Here is an 18,101-nt window from a genome sequence, read left to right as displayed (position 1 = left end):
GTGGACAGCTTGCCCAGGTGTCAAGCATGTGCATTCGGCAGTTGCGCCGTTAGCGAGACGTCATAAGCTCCACATGTTCAAGAATCGCGCAAGGGGCGCGTCACGGACGAACGCCTACCGAGCGCATTAAGCTGTCAACTTGTTATGATGTATTATTGTATCGGTTGAACTTTTATTCAAGAAGGATGTTGTAGTTTCCATCTCTACTACGATGTGTTCCACTTCTGCAGCCTTTACTGCGGGGTATACCAAGCCTCGTTATAACGAGAAATCCAAGAAAACAAAAACGCCTCCCGTCCTACCGTGCATTTCCGGGCCTGTGTTTCGTATCCTTGACAGAATTGCGCCCTGATCGGAATGCCAACATCGTTCGAAATTATACTGATCGTGTCATGTCCAACATATTCAACTTCTACAAGCCGTTGTCGGCGCATGTGAAAGGTCCACCAAAGCCATCGGCCTTGTAGCCGTCAATGATCGACTGGACAGTTGCGTACGTGCCCGCGGTCAAGAACAACAGACCAATAAAGCAAAGTATGATGTTGAAGAAGAACCCAGCATATCCACGGAGTCCACGCGTCTTCCAGAAATCTACACCATACCTCTCCCTGCGAAGTCGAATGTACGCCACGCCCCAGAAGATGAATCCAAAGAACGAGTCGAACAGGGAGCTCATGAGTGAGAGAAGGTCGGAGAAGAAGGGAATGACTTCGGCGATGATGAAGGCGAAAACCCATAGTACAGCAAGAATTACGATCCATGTGACCCAGCCAGCCACGGTGTGGCCGGTCCTGTGTCGGGACTGAGAACCGTAAATGCGGAACAAGACAAAGCGAGCTGTTACTGAGGCGTACAGAACACCAAGGAAGATGATTGTGGGTACCATGAAGGTGAAAGCCACCTTCTTGTACACTTCGTTGGAGATGGAGCCAAAGGCCGGGGAGGTCATGTAGTTGGTACCAGTGTAACCGTATACAACGCCTCCGACCAAACTGAAGATGATGACCTCGCAAATGGTGACAGCCCAGAGTGCCTTTGGGAAATCTCTTGGTTCCTTCATCTCGGCAATAAAGCTGGGAAGGGTAATCTGACCAATGAAGGTGTAGCTGATGTTCATAAAGGCGCTCATGCCCATCACGAAAGTGGTTCCAGCTGGGGGTACGGCGTAAACCTCGAGTTCGCCCAGGCTTGGGTAGCCTGCAGGTTTGCCGTCGACACCGGAGAATGCTGCTGCAAGGATAACGGAGATGAAAGTGAAGGCGGCGGAGGCAGTCGCTAGAGTAGCCAGGGTGCTAAAGGTTCGTGGGAGGGAAGCCACGAACGAGATGATGGCAGTTATGGCGGCGAATACAATGGTGCAAGTAGCGTGTCCGGTGATGGTATTCCACCACTTGGCGCCAACGAGACAGTGCAGACCCATGATGAAAACGTCTTGAGGAAGAATCAGTACTAGGCTGGAGGTTTTTGCAAAGAAGCTGTGGCTTACTATTGAGGACAAACATGACTGCTGTTGCGTAGAAGGCCCATTTCTGGTTCCAGAAGAGCATCTGGCCGATGTCACATACATCGCGAATCTGGGGGTGGCGCATGCAGAATTCCCTGATCAGTTAGCATGGGTAACTAAAGTTTTACTATTGACAAGACCTACCATGTAGTCAAGGACGTGTATAGGACGAGACCGGCGATGACAAAAGTCAAGATCAAGCCCGGGACGAGGCCAAGAATGGAGTAGGACCATGGGAAGGACATGATGGCTAGACAGATGTACTCGGAGAACAACAGCGCCGCAGTCTTTTGCCAGCTGCAAGTGCGGTACTTGATAGCATTGTTGGCTTCTAATTCGATCTGCCTGCCGATGGTGATACTGGCGTCGGAGTCGGTGTCGGCGGAAGTAGGTAGGATCCCTCCTGCTGCCTCGGCGTCGTAGCTCTTCTCTTTCTCCAAAGCGACTTTCTCATTACTGTTTTGACTGGTGGCATCGGTAGGTGAAGCCTTGCCGCCGAAGATGGATTTCAACGCCATTTTAAGCAACGGATACTCCTCTTGTAGGGAGTGTAATAGAAAGGACGACGAATAGCCGCTTCCGGGAGCATTAATTGCGGGTGCGATGTCCGGGAGGTGTAAAGTTGAAGTGAGTTGACTAAACGATGGAGGAGCCAGGTGCGAAGATCGTTAAATATATTTGCGGGGGCAAGGTGATAGCGGGTACAGGGAGTGTTGCAGTGGAAGGACGTAGGCTAGGGTACGCTGCTAGCATGGCTAGGCCCAAACTTGCGGGGGTTGGAAGAGGGTTCGGTGAAGGCGAGCAGGGAAGGCGTAAGAGTGGGGACTGTTCTTGCCTATGGCGCGACCGGGCTTCAACGCGACCTATGAAGGCTCGCACAAACACCAGCCGTTCGGCGCGCTATGACCGCGACACTCCCATCTTCTCCCGCTCTCGCGCTATGAAATCTCAGTAAAATCCTCTGGCCTGACGCCGCGAGAGCCGCTCTCTGTGGATTAATCGTATTGTCGACTAGGCTTTAGCAAGCCTGAGGTCGCTTTTGTCGCTACCATGCCAACGGCACAGATCTACCTTTTCACTCTCACCCATGCGCAGCATACGCATATCGAAAACCCATTACGTTAATCTTCAACGACTCTAGATAACTAGACCGATGGCGCGTCACCTTTCCGCACTCCTGCGCTTCTGTCACACCCACTTCCTACCGCCACACCGTTGTACTGGCTCACAAGTCAGACATCGAGGCTTGATGTCACTGTGGCGCCCGCTAAGCTCAATTGCTAAGCTCCATATCAAGGCCTCCCAGCACCGGTAAGCTTGGCTTGGCTTGCTTAGCTTACGACATACCGTGGGCGATTTACCACCACCAAGCCTCGCCAATGTCTAGCCACCAATGTCGAATCCTTCGCGTCCTTTGCTTATCTAAACCAGTCACAAACAGCGCGTCGCGTTCAAAGTATGGACCATCTTTGGAATTCCATGGTATATATCCGATTTAGCCAGGAAAACGGCAGTAACCACGGTGTCGGCCACGTTGTAGGGATGTCTGTCCTGCAGGGTACGGGTCCGCTATCTAGCCAACCATGTCCGCGCTTCCCAATCATCGCACTCCGAAATACCCGTGTTGCAGAATCGTAGATCTTGCTGCACGATTCGCCAGGCGACTGGCAATTCACCGAAGCAGCAAACGCAAAAGTGCACACCAAATTGCGTGATCGTCCTCATATTAGTTCTGGGCGCTGCATGGCTTATGCGCGTTGCTGATCCTGCACTTGGCATTCGGACAGAAAAAAGCAGTCTCGTGTGCATTGATGCTCGCGTGTCACTCCAATATTCACCGGATGGCAGCGTCCGCGTAAAGAAAGGGAGCCAAACGTCGACAGACGCACAGACACCGAAGGACTATACCAGCCGTAGAGTACCTATCACCCTATCACTTCCGCAACAGGTGCTAAAGTCCTTCGAAAGCGATCACCCGATCGATGAACCGACAACAGCTATCTATCTCTACAGGATCTAAAAGCTGGCGGAGTAACTTATCGTCATCATCCGTTCTGTAGTATCTTCTTATCACAGATAGCCGGGCCTTTTCACTTAGATAAGCGCATCTTGCTGAATGTGGTTCCACTGCCCACGGACAGGAAGACATGATACTGACGACTTCTGCATAGATGATCCAACATACTAATCACTAAAATATTCACAAAATAACATTAGGATTTGAAGAAAGACCCCTGATGGCCCGAAACGTGGTGCTAATAGGCTCGATATGCATTCCGAACAGTTTCGTAGTAGAAACAACCCACATGAATGGCGTATATTTCCCCATTCCCTGAGTCCTGCGGAATATGGTTATATGACAGTGATTTCTCTCATACCCTATAACTTCACTGCTAAGATTAAAATACCCGCTGTAACTTCTCAAATTAAGCTATCACCTCCACTTCCCCAATTTGTCTGCTGCTGCTGCTGCTGCTGAGTCTGCGTCTGCGCCCTCAAATTTGCCATACTATTCATACCCATTCCCGAACTCGATGTTCGACTTCCCATGGGTGGCGGTGCGATGGTAAAAGTTCCTGTGCCCATCGGTTTCGCAGGAGGAGGCGCAATACTAAAGGACGAATAAGGAGATTGCGTCCGTGACTGTGAGGAAGGTGGAGCTATAGAAGGGAAGCTCGATAGAGAATTGTTCGTGTTGGTATTCGAAGTGGCCATGTTACTCCAGTTGTTTGATGCCATTGACGAGTTACCTGCTTTACTCCAATCGATACCCGAGCTTTGCGTGGTATTGTTGTATGAGGGTGTTGTGGCAGAGGTGGGAGACATTATGTTGTTCATGTTCATAGCTGGTCGGACTTGTTGTTGGGGCTGGGTGAAGGAGGAACTGCCGATACCTGGGTTTGCGGCGCTCAGAGCGGGGAAAGAAGAGTTGAGTGTATTTAGCGTGTTGTCCGGTGTTATGGCTCTGCTTTGCGGTTTGGGGGCGCCGAGGTTATTGGTTGGTGGTGGAGAGACGGGGGGTGTGGACCAAGAGAAGGTTGCTGCTGGCGATGCGGTCCTGGATGCTGTTCGGTTGGTAGATGGCCGTGAGGGGAGGATCGTAGAGGATGTAGCGGATGCTGGAGCGTTTGCCCATGGATCTCCACCCAACATATCTGTGCCACCAGAAGATCCTTGTTGTCCTCCACGTACAAGGGCCTCGAAGTCAGTATCTCCGTTTCCGTTGCTGGTGTCGAAGCCATTGGTTGCTGATGGGCCACCGAAGGACATGAACTCATTACGTGTGGTAGCTGTGGAGCCATTCGCGCCCAGTTCTTGCAGCTTACGTGTCTGCTCGTTCTCGACACGGGCAGATGTCGACTTGATAAGGCTCATATACGCTTGGAATTGCTGCAAGTTAAGTAGCGGTCCCAAGCTGAAATTCCACAAGATAGGAAGTACATCCATAGCAAGAAAGTCACTGTCAACTTGGGTGCTGATGGCCTTGAAGACATCCAGTGCGGCCATCTGTACAATAATTAGCATGACGTCTGTAACTTGTTCCTTCTCGTGAACGTACCATGACGGCAGGTTCTTTCGTCTTGATAGCACGAAGCAGCGGTACTATCTTCTCCTGGATGGTATATTTGTCGAGAATCGATACACTGGAGCTCTTGGCCTTGGGTGCTGCTACCATTCCGGTAAGACCATCACCTTGGTCGTCTTGCTGTTCACTTCCTCCTCCACAAAGTGTCTTGAAAGCTTCTAGACCACGAATTTTGATACCCATGCTGCTGGTCTTTGCAAAGATACTAGCTATTACAGGGAAGAGCTCGTTCTTCACAGTCGAGAAGTCTAGAATTGGCAAGACAACAGGTAGCGTACGCAGAGCTGCATCGACGAGCGAGTGGGTAGGAGATTCAAGAGCGTAGTTGATGATTGGGAGTATGTCATCTTTGAACTCCTTGCCACTGGAGTTATCTGCAGCGATCTGCATGTTCTCAAGAAGTACCATAAGTCCCGCTTCCTTGAGGCTATCTCTCTCCTGTTGCGGCGCTTTCGTGTTTGTAGCTGCAGCAGTCAGGAATATCTCTCGCAACTTCGGTATCACTTTCTCGGTGAAGGCTCGTTTGCCGGATGGAAGCATAGTAACGATCTTGAAGACATTCTGGAGTATCAAAGTGAGGAGTTCCCGATCTTTCATCTCCTCAAGCAGAGCAGGTAATATCTTCTTGTCTAGTACAGATTTGGGAAACTGATTCAGGATACGCGGTAGACCACGCATGAACTGTGACTTCTCGTTGGGTGTCTTCCCCGGTAGCGAGTCAAGAAAGCGGATTGTGGACACTAGAATGTTGTCAAAGTATGCTGCTTGTTGGAATTCTCGTACGTCCAGTCGCTGCGCTGGTCGCCGCGTTATTAAGCGATCTAGGACACCGTTTGCGAGATCTCGCGGCAATGGTTGTGACGCCATGAAGTTGTTCGTTTTGCTTGGAACTGAGGAGGATGAGGAGAACGCCCGCTTGTATGAAGAAGAACTTCCGTTGAACTCCAACGGGCTCTTATGCGGCGAGTTGTATAGCGCAATTATCAGCATACCTAGACTGAACATGTCCGCAGCAGGGGTTATATTGTTATCCATGACGAAATCGGGCGAAGAGTAGTCTATGTTCAACTGGACGTATCGTGGTAGGCGGGCGTCGTAGTTCAGGACTTCCGAGAGCGAGATGGGCGTTACGGATGTGGGTTTCGTGGAGTTCTCTGGAGGCGTAGAAAAACCCAGGCCTGAGATTTTCCAATCGGACTATCACAACGATCAGCAAGGTGTTTGTAGGGAATGGCTAGTATTGTGGCTGCCTACTTTAGCATTGATGAAGATGGCTTCTGGAGTCAAGTTGGCATGTACCAATCCAGCGCTCTCGTGCAGGAATTCCAAGCCCTTTGCGATTTGTAACAAGCCTTTCTGTATCTCCAGCTCGTCGATCTCAAGTTCGCGTCTCCGCTTCTGGCCATCGGCTTCTTCGATGACATATCGGCTACGACGTCCATTTACACCACCAGCCTTCTCCTGCTCATCTTTTTCTTGTAGCAAACCAGCCAGGGATGCCGTGACGGGCTCTGTCGCGAACATAAGGCCACCACCACGAGTTTCTTCGACAGGTTCAGCCAGTTCTAACACGTTGGGATGGCGTAACCGAGCTAGAGAACTGGCCTCTTTTTTGAGTCTTTCGACGACCTCGTCATGCGCGCGCTTGAGTCCTGAAGCTGCTGAGCGCCCACCGAAGCCTGCGCCAGCTGGTGGTTCCAGTGACTTCTTCTCGAACACAAAGACAGATGCCGCCTTGCCGGTCGACTTCTTCTTTGCGTCGTATATCTTCCATGGTCCAGAATGGGACGTGGGTTGCGGGCTGAGGGTGTAGTTGCTCGAGATGTTGGAAGTGAAGGACTTTAGGGCGTTGGAAAACATGTTGCTGGTGGTCTATTCGCGCGCGCGGCGATTTCGTGGGTGTGAAGCGAGGGCGTCATGGACTGTGATGTCGATGTGAGAAGTGTTGGTATTCGCGTGAGATCTGAGACAGATAGCTGGGGCCGCCGAGGAAATCAAGACACATCAGACATGGTTCCTCTTTCCACGAGACGACTTGCGACAGCCACAGAAGAGTCGCACAATTTCCAGGCTCATTGGCGACGGCGAATACCTAAGAGGCAATTGGTAGACAAGGCCAAGTGTTGGGAACCCCACGCGAGCTGTGGAGAAGGATGGTCAGGGCCGCCTCTAGTCTCCCGCCTTGCATGACGTGAGCGCAGCGCAGGCAGTGTGAATGCGGCCACCGGCGCCAGACAGGATACCGAGCACGTGAATAACCTCAAATATCCGCATTGGAGATTACCAAGGTGCCAATTGCGCCCTTCGGCGGCCCGTCTGGTGGCTGGTGCAGGGGCGCGATCGGAGGTGACTGTTGGTGACTGTGTCTCGAGGTCCGATATCTACAGGGCGCGGTCAGCTTCGGTCTTGTAGTACAAAATAATTGTCGACCTCGAATCCACCACCTGCACCAACTCTCCTTCCCGCCCCACTCTCTCCGCTTGCACTGCATACCTCACAATGCTTCAGCAGCGGTCTTCACGATTGCTCTCGTCCTTGGCCCGTGGCGCCTTCCGTTCGCCTGTAGCACCGCTCAGCGCGTCGCTGCGATGTCGGACCCAGCGGCCATACAGCATTCATGCTGATGTCTCTGTTGGCGAGAAGATACAGGACATCGACCCTACCAAGCTCTCCATCACCAAGACGACCACACCAAAAGACCTCCTGCCGCATGAGGAACTTGTCTTTGGTCGCAACTTCTCTGGTAATAGCTCCAATGGCACCACGACTCATATCTAACCTGCATGCAAGATCATATGCTCTCCCTTGAATGGACAGCAACACAAGGATGGCTACCGGCACGCATCACACCCTACCAGAACCTCAGTCTCGACCCTGCGACATGCGTCTTCCACTATGCATTCGAGTGCTTCGAGGGCATGAAGGCCTACAAGGACAAGAGCGGCAACATTAGGTTGTTCAGGCCGGACAAGAACATGGCTAGGTTGAACAAGTCATCGGCACGAATTGCATTGCCTACATTCGACCCTGATGCTCTGATCGAGCTCATTGGCAAGTTCGTCAAAGAGGACGAGCGCTTTGTTCCCGAGTATGTTCAGTTCCGAGTCTTGTGACCAACGCGTCCTTCTAACCATAGCAGTGCACGAGGCTACTCTCTCTACCTTCGCCCAACCATGATCGGTACACAGCGTACTCTGGGCGTAGGTCCTCCCGCTTCTGCACTACTCTACGTAATCGCTTCGCCTGTCGGCCCGTACTACCCTACCGGTTTCAAGGCCATCTCGCTCGAGGCTACAGACTACGCTGTGCGTGCATGGCCTGGAGGTGTTGGAGACAAGAAACTCGGTGCCAACTACGCGCCTTGCATTGTCCCGCAGATGCAGGCTGCGAGCCGTGGTTTCCATCAGAACCTGTGGTTGTTTGGCGAAGAAGAGTACATTACAGAGGTGGGCACGATGAACTTGTTCGCAGCTATCAAGAACAAGGAGACGGGAAAGCCAGAGTTGCTCACTGCACCTCTTGACGGAACGATTCTTGAGGGAGTGACGCGAGATTCGATCCTCGAACTTGCGCGCGAGCGATTGGTGCCAAAGGGTTGGACCGTAACGGAGCGCAAGTTCACCATGAAGGAGGTGGCCGACGCTGCCAACGAGGGACGCATGATGGAGATCTTTGGTGCAGGTACCGCTGCCATTGTCGCACCGGTGCGAAAGATTAGCTGGAAGGGACAGCTTGTCGACTGCGGACTTGAAGACCACGTCGAAGCCGGCCCTGTGGCACAACAGATGAAGGATTGGATGGAGGCCATTCAGTACGGCGATGAGGACCATCCATGGAGGTATGAGCTTCCCACTCATTAGACAAATGTCCCGCTAACACGACGAAACAGTTACAAGGTGATATGAAAAGCACATGGTCGACATGGTTGCAAGACGCTCTGTAGACGAGGTAGATAGGCTCAGCAAGCGGGGAATGTATATAGATATTGAGACGTGACGTTGGTCGGGAAATGACTTGGCAATGGTGATGCTGCGGCAGTGACTCTGCAATGGTGGGGTAGAGGATCAATGCAGCGCGTGCCTGACTACTCTCTACTTGGATGACGTTCTTGGCTAGCTCCCAGCCTCTCGTTACACCGACTCATCAACACAGTGCGCGCACCTCCCGAGCCCCCTCAATTGCCCGCTCAGAGCTGCGCCGCCGCTCGTTGACTTCACCGCCACGCGCCTCCAAGACACGACCGACGAATTCTCACGATGCTGGCCGGCGCACTCTGCCGCCTGGCAGCTGACGCTCCCAGGACGTCCCCACACGACATGCCGCAGCTTGCCCGCTTCCTCCGCCGCTCTCTCCTCGCCCACAATGCCGCTCGAGTCCCGCATGCCCGCCCTCTCTCACGCGCCTTCGCATCCCTTGTCCGTGCCCGCCGGTCCTATGCTACAACTACGCGCGCTACCGAGCCGACCGAGACAGTGAAGAAGGCCGTCAAGACTGCGGCAGCTAAGAAGCCGGCGCCTAAGAAGACTGCCACGGCCGCAAAGAAGGCAGCCCCCAAGAAGGCTACGGCGACCAAGACTGCGGCAAGCAAAACAGCGAAGAAGCCGGCTGCCAAGAAAGCAACGCCCAAGAAGCGCGTCAAGAAACCTTTGACGGATGAAGAGAAACTACAGGCCAAGATCCGCCAACTGCGCGTCAAGGCACTCAAGGAGCCTGTAAGGCCCCGCGCGTATACGGCTATAAATGCCTTTGTCTCTGAAACGCGCGCTTCAAATTCCAGCTTTACCGAAACTATCGAGGCGTTCAGGAACTTGACTCCTGCTGAGCTTGAGGTAATTCTAATCTGCCTTCACGTTGAGACGCCCATGTGCTAAGTCGTTGCAGCACTGGAACCACATTGCCAACCAACAGAACGCTGCCAGACAAGCCGAGTATCAGGCATTTATCCATTCCTACACTCCCGAACAGATAAAGATTGCAAACAACGCTCGTAGCCAGCTACGGAAGTTGCTTGCGGACAAGCGTAAGCATACCCCTCCATATGCTAAGAAACTTGTGGACGACCGCCAAACCAAGAAGGCGGTGTCTCCCTTCCCAGCCTTTGTGCGAGCCAGGCATGCCAGTGGAGACTACAAGAACATCCCTTCGACGGAGGCCATCAAACTCGCTGCTAATGAGTGGAAGAGTCTGAGCGCTGCCGAGAAGCAGGTATGTATCAAGCATCACACGCCCAAGATGCGCACTAATCTGTACAGAAATACCAGGATGAGTGGGTAGCTCGGAGGGATGATGCTGCTGCAGCTGCATAAAGCTGTTTCAACATTACGCTGGCGATGACTACCTTCAACCTAAGTGTAATGGTGCAATCTTCTCTTTCACTTGTTCACCTGGAGCCATACCGATTCCCTTTGTTAGTCATGATACAAGTCTCAATGATACCGTGTTTGTCCAGTCTGGATATTGGACTTCACTTTGCGTTCTTCTGGTTGAAGGCGGTCAATTCATGGCTGGGAATGGTGACACATCCATACGAAGACATGTTTATGTAGGTTCTTCGCGATACTGTAGTGCTTCTTCCGCAATTGTACCAATTCCTTTCCTTGGAAAAATCGCAAGTATTGGGGTCCGCCTGTGAACTGCTCTATGCTCATGGTTGCACCAGAAGTAACATTGCGCACCAATCAATTAGCGTGCTTTCCTTATCTCTCCACACCCCAGCCAAGCCTAGCAATCTGCTCATCCCACAAGCATCTTCCCCAGGATGCTCCAGTAGATCTTTTTCCGCGGTAGATAAGCTTGCGTTCTAGATATGCTTACATGCGTCATTGGACAAGCCACGTTGATTTCGATATGTACCTCGAGTACGCTACATAATGCTGCCTTGAACCACCATCATTGACCTCAGTCCTGGACGACTAGACATGGCATCTGATCAAGAGAACGGACACGAGCGTACACCTCTACTCCACCAGAGCCGATTATCACAGCTCCAACACGCGCAAGATGAGGAGGCTTCATCGGTCATCGCGTCCACTGTAACAAAGGAAGAACAGCAGTTAGCAGGTAGTACGGTTGGAGAACGATTACCATACAACGATTATACTACAATCGACTGGTTACACGATTTGGTACTGGCATCTTCCATTCACCAAAACCGCAGAAGTATGCTGATGTGAAAAACAGGTAAAAGACTCGTACCGCTTTCGTCACATCCAATCCCGACGCGGTATCCGCTACAAGGCTCTGGCTCTCTTCGACGCTTGCTCAGGATGGATCGCTGTCATTATCATCGGCACACTTACTGCGTGCGTTGCTTTTCTTGTCGACATCGCCGTGGCTACTGTTTCGGACTGGAAAGTCGGATATTGCTCTGGCCATGCATTCCGGAACCGCGAAGCTTGCTGTTCTCAGAGGAAAGCAAGGGCCCTTTTTCGTACCAGTAATGTTGAAGAATGTGAGAATTGGCATGAATGGACAGACGACTATGCGTCTAGTTTCGCCATCTACGTGGCTATGGCATTGGTTTTCGGTATCATCAGTTCAGGCGCGACTATGTTGACCAAGACTGCACTTCCATCTGCCTCAGACACGCCAGGTTCGACCACAAAATCCAATGGCCATGACAACGATATCCCAGTAACCCCCACAACAGCTCCCAGCGGCAAAGTTATGTACATGGCCTCCGGATCCGGCATCCCTGAAATAAAAACAATCCTATCCGGTTTTTCCATCCCATCCTTTCTCTCCCTCCGCGTTCTCATCGTCAAAGCCTTCGGCGCTATCTTTGCCGTATCGACCGGTATGTGTCTAGGAAAAGAAGGTCCCTTTGTCCACATCTCTACCTGTGTGGGTTACTTAGTCGGCCGGTTGATTCCAAAATACCGGGACAACGGACGTAAAATGCGAGAATTGCTCAGTGCAGCCTGCAGTTCTGGCCTTTCGGTTGCCTTTGGCGCACCGATTGGCGGAGTGCTTTTCTCCTACGAGGAAATATCGACGTATTTCCCAAGGAAGGTGCTGTGGAGAGCATTTTTATGTAGTCTTACGGCGGCTATGGTACTCAAAGAACTCAATCCTACGGGAACGGGTAAATTAGTTCTTTTTGAGTCCAATTTCGGGACTGAGTATCAGGCTATTCACTACCTCGTTTTCGTGTTGCTGGGCGTAGCGGGTGGTGTTTTTGGTGGTCTCTTCTGCAAGTTCAACTTCCTGTGGTCGAAGTGGTTTAGAAGCTTCGGGCTTATTAAACGGTATCCTGTGCTAGAGGTTGCATTGGTCGTGTTTGCGACTGCGCTTCTTCAGTACCCTAATCCACTAACAAGGGAACCCGGGGATGTCATCATCAAAAATCTGCTTGTGGATTGTGGTGATGACACTTCAAGGGCGTCTTGGGTCTGTCGGAATGAGAGTACTGATATAGTGGGAGATGGAAAGACGAATTGGAAGTTTGTGGCTTGGCTAACGTACGGTACTCTTGCCAAACTCGTTCTAACTACCATAACGTTCGGCATTAAAGTTCCCTCTGGCGTCATCATCCCCGCGCTGGATGCTGGGGCTTTTTTCGGGCGGCTAGTTGGTCAAACTATCGGTTCGATAAGCCCAGGTATCTTCGCCATGGTTGGCGCTGCCGCATTTCTGGCTGGAGTATCACGTATGACGATTTCACTTGCTGTTATCGTAAGTGTTCCCATTACCCCCTCTTTCTCTTCCCGCCCTCTATTAACACTATGATAGATGTTTGAACTAACCGGCCAACTTTCCTATACTGTTCCCTCCATGCTCGCCATCCTAGTCGCAAAATGGACTGCAGACGCCATCTCAACAGAAGGTGTATATGATCTCGCTCAAACACTTCTTTCCCACCCCTTCTTAGACCCAGATGTCGCTCTATCAATCGTCCGGCAACACAAAGCTTGCGTCGAGGCCCTTATTCCGCCTCAACGCACCATGTCCGATATTACTGTCTTGGTTCCTGCCAGCAACAAAGTAGCGTTGGACTTGCTCAAAGAAAAGCTACATGCGCTGAGGGAGAGGGGGCTTATGGATGCGGGTCTCGTTCTTGTGCAGAGGAACAGCGGTGGTGAGGGTGTGGAAGTGCTGCAGGGTTACATTTCACAGTCGGAGCTGGAATTTGGGTTGACGAAACTCGTCCCCAGTGCGCTCGTGTCGACCCAAGAGGATGTCCAGGTTAGATTATTGGGCCAGGAGATCGACGATCCAACAAGTCCGACAAGCTTGGAGATGGATCTAACGCCCTTTGTGGACCGAACGCCACTGACTATCTGTGCGAAAGCGCCCTTGGAGTATGCCGTCGAGATGTTTGCCAAGCTAGGATTGAGATACCTGATGGTCACCGAGGAAGGAACGGGACGACTGGTGGGCGTAGTGATTAAGAAACGACTAGTAGGGTACCTTGAACATTTGAGAGAACACGGAGAGAAAGACAAGTGAAGTAGACACAGCCATTAGCAGGCAAACAAAATGCACCAAGTTTGTGGACAATATTTGATTATAGCATCTTTTCGCTAACAAGAAGTTGAGTCGCTTGTCACGCTTGTCAAGCCATGACCGAATCGCTCAAAGTACGAATTGAATTACAACGTTGTGTCCACGCATGAAAGTTTCCCACAGCCAAGCCCAGCAGGTCAACGGCCGTGACCAGCTTATTCCTCAGCCTCAAGAGGAGCCTCCTCGTCGTACTCGTCCTCACCCTCAGAGACGGAAGCCTCCTGGTATTGCTGGTACTCGGAAACCAAGTCGTTCATGTTGGACTCAGCCTCAGTGAACTCCATCTCGTCCATACCCTCACCAGTGTACCAATGCAAGAAAGCCTTGCGCCTGAACATGGCAGTGAACTGGTCACCGACACGCTTGAACAGCTCCTGGATGGAGGTGGAGTTACCGACGAAGGTAGAGGACATCTTCAGGCCGCGGGGAGGGATGGAGCAGAGGGCGGTCTGGACGTTATTGGGGATCCACTCAACGAAGTATGAGGAGTTCTTGTTCTGGACGTTGCGCATCTGGTCCTCGACCTCCTTCATGGAGACCTTACCACGGAAGTAGGCAGAGCAGGTCAGGTAGCGACCGTTGCGGAAGTCGGAAGCAGCCATCATGTTCTTGGGGTCGAACATCTGCTGGGTGAGCTCGGGAACGGTGACGGCGCGGAAGGAGTGGGCACCGCGGCTGGTGAGGGGAGCGAATCCGACCATGAAGAAGTGGAGACGGGGGAAGGGAACCATGTTGACGGCCAACTTCCTCAGGTCAGAGTTGAGCTGACCAGGGAAACGCAGGCAGGTAGTGACACCCGACATGACGGCGGAAACGAGGTGGTTCAGGTCGCCGTAGGAGGGGTTGTTCAGCTTGAGAGTCCTCATGCAGATGTCGTAGAGAGCCTCGTTGTCAATGCAGAAGGTCTCGTCTGAGTTCTCAACCAGCTGGTGGATGGAGAGTGTGGCGTTGTAGGGCTCGACAACGGTGTCGGAGACCTTGGGGGAAGGCACGACGGAGTAGGTGGCCATCATGCGGTCGGGGAACTCCTCACGGATCTTGGAGATGAGAAGCGTACCCATACCGGCACCAGTACCACCTCCGAGGGAGTGGGTGATCTGGAAACCCTGGAGGCAGTCGCAGCCCTCGGCCTCGCGGCGCACGACATCGAGGACCTGGTCGACCAGCTCGGCACCCTCGGTGTAATGACCCTTTGCCCAGTTGTTACCAGCACCAGACTGGCCGAAGACGAAGTTGTCAGGGCGGAACAGCTGGCCGAAGGGACCAGCGCGGACGGCGTCCATGGTACCGGGCTCGAGATCAACGAGGACGGCACGGGGCACGAACTTGTTGTTGGACGCCTGCTATAGATCAGTATTGGCCTTTTATCTGCCGTATGGAATATCGAGTGACGTACTTCGTTGAAGTAGACGTTCATGCGCTCCAACTGGAGGTCTGAAGTGCCGTTGTAGACACCAGAGCCGTCGAGGCCATGCTCGCCGGAGATGGTCTGCCAAAAGGCAGCACCGATTTGGTTACCCTGAAAACACTATTAGCTGTCGTCTGGATGTTTGAGGAGAGAAGAGCTTACGCATTGACCGGTCTGGAGGTGAACCTGTTGCACAGAAGAGTTGTTAGCTGTTGTTCTCTGTTGTTCGCGCTTGTCCCTGAATGATATCTAGGCGCGGGGCAGGACGCGCCACAGGGACGTTTGACTCCAGGCGATACGTACAATCTCACGCATGTTGGCGGTTGGGGGATGAGGTTAATGGGAAGTGCTGAGGAGAAAGTGCGGCGAGCTGGGTTATGGCTGGTCGACGGTGCTGGTGGTGCTGGTGTGGAGAGCAAGAGGAGCAGAAGCGGTGAGTGCGTTAAAGATCTCTGTGGGTCGTCTGCACGGGCCCGTCGGCGCTAAGGCTATTTACTAACAACGCGCGCGACCAAAGCTGGTGCCTGTTCGACATGAAGAGCTAGTCATGGAGATATACCGCACTAGCATGGCACAAATGTTGGCATGGAGTGTTTCCATCAGATGCTTCTATTGCTTTGCGGTATGCTGTGGTATTCGCTGCTTCGTCTTGTGCTATGGCTACCACTGAAGGCAGCTGCCCAGGTGTTCCTTCCATCACGGCTAACCCCTGTAAAATTCTACTCTCTGCATGCTCGAAGCAGCGGAATACCGCACAACGCTGATCTTGCAAGCACATGCATAAAACCCCATAGCATACATGATTCACCGTCACCGCTTACAGTTCCTTCTTCGTAGAGCCATTCACATGACCTCTATTCAACGCTTCTTGTCGCTTAATAACCTGCGGCATCGTCCAGAAGTTGGGCCAGTCCAGCTCATACTCGTCTTGCCTGTAGTTAAGGCAATGTCGAAGCCATACACCCCACACGATGTAGTAGTAGGCTCCGGTTCCCGTCATGAGATGCCTAATGTGATAAGCTTTCGTCATCTCGCGGATACGTGCAGTACTCACCACCACCCATGACCCTCCAGTACGAAGCCCCAGGGCATACCAATCTCCCTCCTCCACTGGATCAACTTCGAGCAGTACTCGTTATCGAGACTCCAGACTGCGAAACCACCCAAGAAGATGCTTAGACCAAATGCAATCATCTTCCACATGGTACTGAGAATCTCCTGGTCCCTCACGTCTTCCCTTTCTTGAACCGCCTTCACACCTCTATGCGGACGCGGGTTCGCAGCTTCCCTCTCCTTGGACCGGAAGCGCGGGCGGATATTCACCTCCATCACATACATGGCCCGAAACAGCACGATTGCTGTGAGGAGCGCGTAGGCGTTTTGATGGAAGGTTGGATCCTGGAGGTAATGGTAATATAGCGTAATGAAGACGGCGAGAGACACCAGTCCAACCGCAAGAACAGTAGAGTAGAGCCGTGACTTTCCATACGAAAATGTTGCAAAATTCATCAAACACGTTGTGTAGATCATCGAGAGCTCATCTACAAGCTGCATGGGATCTAGGACGCATCAGATACTGCATGTTGAAGACTTGTTCAGCGGCAAACATACATTTCAGTGTCGCGTGAAAGAGGAAGCTTCCAGTCCCAACGAGCAAGTAGCCAATGAATGCCACGAGGAAAACTGTGTCATGTCCATTCTTTAAGCAGTTGCGTATACCTTTGGCTGCCAGGTACATGAACAGAAGATTCGTGAGCGTGTTGATAATTTCTGCCGAGTATTGTGTCACTACATAGTTCTTCTCAGCGTTAGCCGCTGCCTTCGCAATAGGGCGATTTTGCTAGCAAACCTCTTCACACCAGTCGAGGGTAGATGTGACTGGAGAGAACCATCCATCCTGTTCGGGCGGATACGGTATCGACGGTAGGCGAGAAAGGAACGCAGCCATTCTGTCTCTACTCAAACTGTAAAGCGGAAAGGGAAACAAGACGAAGACAGGGAATTGCAGATGTTCGAACACGATATCAAGCTTGTACCTAGTTCCGGACTTTGCGGAAGGAAAGACTGGAGAGCGACAATCAGCGCAAAGAAAGGTCCATGCTTCAGCGACAGGCTGTCACAGCTGTCACCTACCGCGCCACGCACCCCAAGGGTGCACCTGCGAAAGGGCAGCCCCAGTGCAGTTACTGCGACTATTGAACTACACGTCTAGCACACGCGGGGGAACGGTTTGCCAGCAGCGGCGGTTCTGTTTTCGGTGCGAATCTGCTAGCCAATCACGTCCTCTCAGGGTCCCTCGCAACTGCCGAACCGAGAAAGCTTGAGAGCGCAGCGCAGCTGGCCACTCTTACGAGACGTGCGAGCATCTTCAGCTTTCGAGAGAAATCCCGCCACCATGTCCATGTCAAACGAGGCTCTGCAGAAGGTGCGTGATAATGGCGCATGATTGAAATCGAGGAAAGAGCCTGGGTTCTGATAACGAAAATCTAGGTCCTGCAAGAGATCAGTCAAAAGAAGGCCTTCGCTGAGCAACAACTCGTCATCGTCAAACAACAAAAAGCCGCCAGGACACGAGAGGGCCGTATTCTTCAGCTTACCTCGTCAGAGGTCTCGTCATTGCCTGCGCAGACCAAGGTGTACGAGGGTGTTGGAAAGATGTAAGTTATTCGCCTCGCAATTGCGGGGGAGGCAAGAGATACACTGAAGAGACTGACTCGTGATGAATAGGTTTGTCTGTACGCCTATTCCTGATGTACAGAAGAGACTCGAGAGTGAGAATGAGGCATTGAACAAGGAGATGTCCAACTTGGATAAGAAGGAAGATTATCTAGAGAAGACGTACACGAACAGCAAGAACAGCCTCGAGCAGGTGCTCAAGGGCGCTGCTTGAACATGCTACGTGTACTTTGTTATCGGGGATGAACGAACATGAGAATACGAGGGAGTTTTATGAGCTAGAAAGAACATATTGGCAGTTCTGCTATTACTGCTGAGCACCGAGTACCATTGTTCGAGCTGCTATGGGATAGATGCTAGCAGAAGACCATGCGTAGTTCAAGGGCAGGTTGGATGGCTGTCCTGCGTCTTCCATGCTGATC

General features: G+C 52.1%; 8 protein-coding genes across 8 annotated transcripts; 4 read left to right on the top strand and 4 right to left on the bottom strand.

Moving 5' to 3' along the window:
- Nucleotides 1-412: 412 nt before the first annotated feature.
- Nucleotides 413-2,022, bottom strand: J4E82_006549 (uncharacterized protein; the record flags this gene model as incomplete). The annotated part of the gene is made up of 3 exons (XM_051732805.1): nucleotides 413-1,431; nucleotides 1,487-1,599; nucleotides 1,649-2,022. The coding sequence occupies 3 exons, from the start codon at nucleotides 2,020-2,022 to the stop codon at nucleotides 413-415; spliced, it is 1,506 nt and encodes a 501-aa protein (XP_051587384.1).
- A 1,903-nt stretch (nucleotides 2,023-3,925) lies between these two features.
- On the bottom strand, nucleotides 3,926-6,950 carry J4E82_006548 (uncharacterized protein; the record flags this gene model as incomplete). The annotated part of the gene is made up of 3 exons (XM_051732804.1): nucleotides 3,926-5,011; nucleotides 5,064-6,287; nucleotides 6,345-6,950. The coding sequence occupies 3 exons, from the start codon at nucleotides 6,948-6,950 to the stop codon at nucleotides 3,926-3,928; spliced, it is 2,916 nt and encodes a 971-aa protein (XP_051587383.1).
- A 639-nt stretch (nucleotides 6,951-7,589) lies between these two features.
- BAT2 (branched-chain-amino-acid transaminase bat2) lies at nucleotides 7,590-8,995 on the top strand (the record flags this gene model as incomplete). Its single annotated transcript, XM_051732803.1, has 4 exons — nucleotides 7,590-7,833; nucleotides 7,881-8,178; nucleotides 8,230-8,928; nucleotides 8,980-8,995. 4 exons carry the CDS (start codon nucleotides 7,590-7,592, stop codon nucleotides 8,993-8,995), a joined length of 1,257 nt encoding a protein of 418 aa, XP_051587382.1.
- A 351-nt stretch (nucleotides 8,996-9,346) lies between these two features.
- J4E82_006546 (uncharacterized protein) lies at nucleotides 9,347-10,396 on the top strand (the record flags this gene model as incomplete). The annotated part of the gene is made up of 3 exons (XM_051732802.1): nucleotides 9,347-9,919; nucleotides 9,972-10,295; nucleotides 10,343-10,396. The coding sequence occupies 3 exons, from the start codon at nucleotides 9,347-9,349 to the stop codon at nucleotides 10,394-10,396; spliced, it is 951 nt and encodes a 316-aa protein (XP_051587381.1).
- Nucleotides 10,397-11,008: 612 nt separating this feature from the next.
- Nucleotides 11,009-13,538, top strand: J4E82_006545 (uncharacterized protein; the record flags this gene model as incomplete). The annotated part of the gene is made up of 3 exons (XM_051732801.1): nucleotides 11,009-11,215; nucleotides 11,271-12,764; nucleotides 12,822-13,538. The coding sequence occupies 3 exons, from the start codon at nucleotides 11,009-11,011 to the stop codon at nucleotides 13,536-13,538; spliced, it is 2,418 nt and encodes an 805-aa protein (XP_051587380.1).
- Nucleotides 13,539-13,750: 212 nt separating this feature from the next.
- TUB1_1 (beta-tubulin) lies at nucleotides 13,751-15,318 on the bottom strand (the record flags this gene model as incomplete). Its single annotated transcript, XM_051732800.1, has 4 exons — nucleotides 13,751-14,935; nucleotides 14,992-15,114; nucleotides 15,166-15,189; nucleotides 15,307-15,318. 4 exons carry the CDS (start codon nucleotides 15,316-15,318, stop codon nucleotides 13,751-13,753), a joined length of 1,344 nt encoding a protein of 447 aa, XP_051587379.1.
- Nucleotides 15,319-15,820: 502 nt separating this feature from the next.
- J4E82_006543 (uncharacterized protein) lies at nucleotides 15,821-16,951 on the bottom strand (the record flags this gene model as incomplete). Its single annotated transcript, XM_051732799.1, has 4 exons — nucleotides 15,821-16,010; nucleotides 16,058-16,562; nucleotides 16,615-16,801; nucleotides 16,853-16,951. The coding sequence occupies 4 exons, from the start codon at nucleotides 16,949-16,951 to the stop codon at nucleotides 15,821-15,823; spliced, it is 981 nt and encodes a 326-aa protein (XP_051587378.1).
- Nucleotides 16,952-17,398: 447 nt separating this feature from the next.
- Nucleotides 17,399-17,893, top strand: J4E82_006542 (uncharacterized protein; the record flags this gene model as incomplete). Its single annotated transcript, XM_051732798.1, has 3 exons — nucleotides 17,399-17,428; nucleotides 17,494-17,660; nucleotides 17,731-17,893. The coding sequence occupies 3 exons, from the start codon at nucleotides 17,399-17,401 to the stop codon at nucleotides 17,891-17,893; spliced, it is 360 nt and encodes a 119-aa protein (XP_051587377.1).
- Between the last annotated feature and the right edge of the window lie 208 nt (nucleotides 17,894-18,101).

Source organism: Alternaria postmessia (genome assembly GCF_024291825.1).
Source record: "Alternaria postmessia strain BMP 2775 chromosome Unknown scaffold_39, whole genome shotgun sequence".
In the NCBI taxonomy this organism is placed as follows: Eukaryota; Fungi; Ascomycota; class Dothideomycetes; order Pleosporales; family Pleosporaceae; genus Alternaria; species Alternaria postmessia.
This window is presented reverse-complemented; position numbering and strand designations above follow the sequence as displayed.